The following is a 5004-nucleotide window of genomic DNA, read 5'->3' as shown; positions in this document are numbered from 1 at the left end:
CCGCCACAACAAAAACAGGTAAACCTCAAAAAGGAGTCTATTATAGGCTAGTTTAGGTCCCCTTCTAATCAGTCTCTGCTTAATTGATACCCCCTCCCTCAAGACCTGGCCTAAGACTCTCAAATTTCTCCTTCAGAAGTGTTCCCTTCCTTTGGCAACAGGTTTTCAGACTGCCTTTGCTTTTTCTTGTGGGGAGGAGATTGGGGGCCTGGTCTGAGGTTGAGGGAGACAGGGATGTGATTCCTGAAAATAAAACTCTTTGCCCTAAGTTCCCAGAAAAGATATTTTCTACAATAATCTCTCACCATTTCCACTCACCCCCAGCCCACCCCGCCCCCTTCACTGAGAAGATGCCTTTGCAATTAGTCTTCTGGCTGCAATAGCAGGTTTGGATAAGAGCTCCAGTGTTTAATCTTTAACGCAAAGCTGCAGATGGAAAGGCAAAGGAAAGCACCAACCCCCCTACCCACCTCCTTGTCAATAGCAGATTGGGGGTGGTGGGGATGGGGACAGAGCCACCAATGGCAGGTTTCTGTTCCAAAAGGACCCTGGTCACCTGCCCATATATACCCAATATTTGGAAAGGGTGCAGGTCAGGGACCTAGGAGTTAGTTCCCAGCCCATGTGGGTGTCATTGTGCAAATTCTAATGTTGGTCCCTTAGGATCAGCAGGGGGGGACCGGGAATCTGTAACTGCAACCACCCCACCGAGAGGATTACAGGAACCCAGTGGAGAGCTGGTTCCCAACAATGAGGTTCATTTAAAAAGTCCTGAAGGGGGAGGGGACCAAAGAAAGAAATAGATCAAAGAGCCGGGAGAATCGAGAAAAGAAGGAAGAAGTGTTGGGGAGCTCTGGCAGCCGGGCCGGCAAGTGGAGTTTGGGAATGTGCAGGGAGGGAAGGAAGCTGAAAAATTCAAACTTTTTAAACGTTACTCTTCAGCTCCTCGGCGTCCCTGCACCCCAACCCTGCAGCCCTGGGGCGTTGGCAGCTGCACCAACAGGAGCAGCAAGCTGGGAAAACAGAGCAACATGACCCGACGTGTTAAGAGAAGCCAGAACACTTCAGCAATTAAAAAGTAGCCCAGCAGCTTCACCCTTTCAAACTGGGAGGGGGAGGTTGGAAAGAAATTTAACAACATCCGTAGGCTTTTGCTATGTATATTTAAACCGCAGTCCTGGAACATTCCGAGCTTAAAACTTGCTTTTTCAACACCGGCTGACAAGCAACATGTTTTAAGGAGGCCCCCATTAAATCCTTACTCGGGGGACTCTTGAGTTCAAGCCAGCATTTCGTCGCCACCCGCCCCCCCACCCCCCCCCCCCGCAATCGACGAACCGCAGTGCCTCTGCAACACAGCTAAGCGGGTCAACCTGAATGCCTCTTTCACCCCAAAGTTTGCTGCACGATCGGCTATCGCGGGAAGAAGCCCAACGGAGCTAGGGCGGACTCAAGCCCCACTGCAAACTTGTTCTGCAACATCTTTTTGAATCACAACTTGGCCTTTCTTCCTCGCATAGCCCCAGCACCCCGCAAAGAGTGGAGGAAAACATCGTCCCGAGACTCACTTCCCCGAGGGATCTCCCACTCCCAACCCCACGGGTGGGTAACGCTGCTGGACAGACCTAGGACGCACACTGGGAACCCGATCAGACCAGCGAACCTGGGATCCAGCAGCACGTTCCGTAAAAAAGAATCGCCCAAAACTTGTCCCAATCTCAGCCCTCCCCCCGAGGCCCCCGGGCTGCCCTGCCAGGCAAACTTCGCCCCTCAAAACCCTGGCCTCCAGATTCACAAGTAATCCCCGCCAGGAACTGTTGAAACTCAAAGGGTGGGAAGGACGAGGCCAAATTCCTTCAAACTTGGGAGAAATGCGGGAGGAGAAAAGAATCATCTCGCTGCACCACTTACCCCACTGCCTTCCAAGACTCAAACTTTTGGGGATTATTTTTTAAGGCAAAAGAAAAAGGCTTTTTGAAAAGCAAATGCTCCGCCCCCCTTTACCTTGCATAAAACTTCGCTCAAGTCGAAGATGGTGGCAGACACGAGGGTGGTGGTCATTCTGTGCGCTCGCGCGGGCCAGGGGCGAGGATCTGGTGTGTCGCGAAGGTCCCGATGCGGGGAAGGCGCAGCCTCTCCTGTCTGGAGTCCCACACGCCAGTTCCCGGCGCCCCTCGCCTTTCTGACTCCGGGGCTGGGGCGCGCAAAGCCCAATTTATAAAGTTTCAGATTTGGTGGGCCGGGGGAAGGAGGAGCTTTAAACTTATTTAAATGAGGAAGAGGAGGAAAAAGAAGTTGATTGACACTGGAGTTGAATCAGCCATGCGGTCAGGCGGGGAGGGGGGGGCAGGGGGAGGAGAAGAAACTTTCAAAAGGAAGAAGGGGGAGGGGAGATGAGAAAAGAAGGCGGAAAAAAAAAAAAAAAACCCACTCCGAGCCGCGCACAACTTTTTTTTTTCTTAAAGAGGAAAAGTTTCGAGTCGGCTGACTTCCCTACCCGGCGCTTCAGGCGCCCCTCTAAGGGGCTGCGCGGGCGCAGAGCGGGAGGGGCGCGCCCCCTCCTTTGTCAGCCTCAGAGCGCGGCTGTGACGTCACTCATTCCACTCCCTCCGGGGTTCTTGTTGTCGTGTTGTTGTTTTTTGTTGGGCAGGAAGGCGGGCTCGACTTTCTCTTTTTGCCAGCGGGAGCTGAAGCCCGTCCTTAGCGCCCGGTCCGCGGTTTCCATCTTGAGCTGGTGGTCCCCTTGAAACTTCCCCAAGTGTCTGCACAACTTACCTTTTCCCGACTTCTCTTCTACACTCGCCTGCCCTCCGCAAACCCGGCAGGCCGAGGACATTAGAAATTTGGGACGCACAGAACGTTCAAGTCTAGGATTTTATGTTGCTCTTTTTTTTTCAGCGGGGCGTAGGGTGGGGCGCGGTGCGGGGGGGACTAGGGAAACTTTTTCCCCCAGGAGGACACGGCCTGGCGGGGGCGAGCGCGGCACAATTTAGCGCGCCGCACGCGTCCATACTCGCGCTCGCTTTGCAGCAGGCGCTCTCCGGGTGTGGGCGGGTGGGGGGCGTCGCAAAAAAAGACCACAACCAGGGCCGATTGTTTTACCAGGCCTAGGCGTGGCGTTTCTTTTCACGCATCCAATCTTTAAACTTTAGTCAAGAAAACCCTAATCCTTCCTGAATGCCCCTTCCTCCCAGAAAAAGCCCACCGAGCAACTAACTCACTACTTTCCACGCGCGCTCTGAATTCTAGGCGGCGCCACAACCCTCCCTCCTCCTCCATCCTCCCCCCACACACCTCAAGACTCTAGAACAATGAAAAAAGGTTACTTTGGTAAGAAGGAAGGTAAAGAGGTGGACGGAGGCGGCACTTTAAACTTGTTACTTCTCTCTCGCCCCCATGGCAGTGGAACGTATGGCTTGTCACGCTGCGCCGTTTTGGCGGGAGGTGGAGTGGGGGGCATGGGAGCCACGAAACCGAAGGGCCCGCAAAGGAGCATGACTCCCTTGAAAATGATAAAATATATCCTGTTAGGTCTGGATGCCACCCACCCAAATAAAAAGTTATCGTGTCCCCCACCCGCCCCTTGCGCCTTGGCCCGAGTGCTGGTGTGATGACCCAGGCGGAAGTCGCAGGGCTGCGCTTTTTTCCGATTTCCACGCGGGCCCCGCCGCCCCCTCGGCCCTCGCACGTTTCTTCCCAGCACTCGAGGCCGCCGAATCTATTATGAAACCCGGTGCTGGTGTGGCTAAGATTGAGTTCCATTGCGATGTAATTAGGTCACCCCATCATAAGCACGTTTCTTTGGAAAGGACGGGGCGGGCAGAAGAGAGCGCTCGAGTCACACTCTCACCACCCCCAACACACACTTTTTTTTTTTAATGCATTTCTTATTTATTCGTCAACATCTGGGCAAACCCAGCGAAACCTTCCAAATCACAACTGTTCGAGAAACCGCTTGTTTTTCAACTTTGCGAAACACAACTTTTGCTGCAGCCACGAACCTACGTGATCCCAGCGGGGTCGGCTTTCGTTCGTCTCCTCTGCCTGAAATGGATGGCCCTCACTTTAACCTGGCTGCTGCCCTGCAGCCGCCTGTTGCTTCCCTCCCCCTGCTCCCATTTTTCAGCTTTTCTTGAAATCTGGCAAGCGCCAGAAAGGGAAATAACTTCCATCCACCTTAATTAAAATCATTCAAGTGCAGGTTTCTTTCTTAGAGGGATGTTTGCTCGTTCTTTTCCCAGCCCAAGTGGGTGTTGGGGCGGGGGGGAAGATTTCGTGCAGTTTCTTGGTGATGAGGTAATGAGTTCCAGATTTCAGCACAGAGCAGGGTGCGCGTTGAAACCGCAAGGTTAGTCTGAGTTCTGATGTGAAGCTATTACGGTTTTTTATTCCCCCGGCCTCCACCCATTCCCGCTCCCCCACCCCTCAAAAAGAAAGGGCCGGCGGGTCTTTAACTCCCTAGGGTTCGCGAAGCTCAGCTTGGGAGACCGGAGGAGGGGCTGGAAAAAAGCAAAGGGGAAGGGGACTGGGAGCGGGCGGGGCCCCTTCTCGGCCCAGGGCCTGTCCCCGCGGGGCACCGGCTGTGCCCCTGCTTCGGGCGGCGCCGCTTTCCCTCCAAGGCTGCGGGACCGGCCAGGAGCACCATCAGGCGCCCCAGAATGGCTACAAAGTGGGTTTTTCCAAAGAAAGCTGATTCCTCGAATTTCCTCGGCTTTTCCAGCTCCCGGCGGCCCTCCCCTCCCCCTCTCCCCAGGGGGCGCGGGCTCCGCAAGGCTGCGGCTGGCCTAGCCCGCTCGCTCCCGGGTTGTTTACCGGCCCCGCCGACCGAGGGTTTGTTCCAGCTCCCAGAGCCTGTCTCTATAATTAAACTCTTTTTTAAATTGTCGGGTTGAAACGTCATTTCGGGGACTTTCCAAGGGTGAGGGAGCCGAGAGGAGGGAGCAAGTCCCTTAACCCTTCGCTGACCCGGCGTCCCCGCCGCGGCTGGCCGGGGTGGGGTGAGGG

General features: G+C 54.8%; 1 protein-coding gene across 4 annotated transcripts in view; it reads right to left on the bottom strand.

Annotated features, from left to right (window-relative positions):
* The window catches only part of ZFP36L1 (ZFP36 ring finger protein-like 1), a 7123-nt gene extending 3259 nt beyond the window's left edge, over window positions 1-3864 (bottom strand). Inside the window, exon 1 of one of the 4 annotated variants that reach the window (XM_011949699.1) lies at window positions 2005-3864. In XM_011949699.1, the coding sequence (XP_011805089.1) occupies window positions 2005-2061 (57 nt within the window). In that variant the 5' untranslated portion in view covers window positions 2062-3864. Of the gene's footprint in view, window positions 1-105; window positions 596-1625 lie in introns of those variants that run through there. The other 3 variants (XM_011949698.1, XM_011949700.1, XM_011949702.1) reach the window with 3 other exon arrangements.
* Between the last annotated feature and the right edge of the window lie 1140 nt (window positions 3865-5004).

Source organism: Colobus angolensis, unplaced genomic scaffold (genome assembly GCF_000951035.1).
Source record: "Colobus angolensis palliatus isolate OR3802 unplaced genomic scaffold, Cang.pa_1.0 Scaffold3, whole genome shotgun sequence".
In the NCBI taxonomy this organism is placed as follows: domain Eukaryota; kingdom Metazoa; phylum Chordata; class Mammalia; order Primates; family Cercopithecidae; genus Colobus; species Colobus angolensis.
This window is presented reverse-complemented; position numbering and strand designations above follow the sequence as displayed.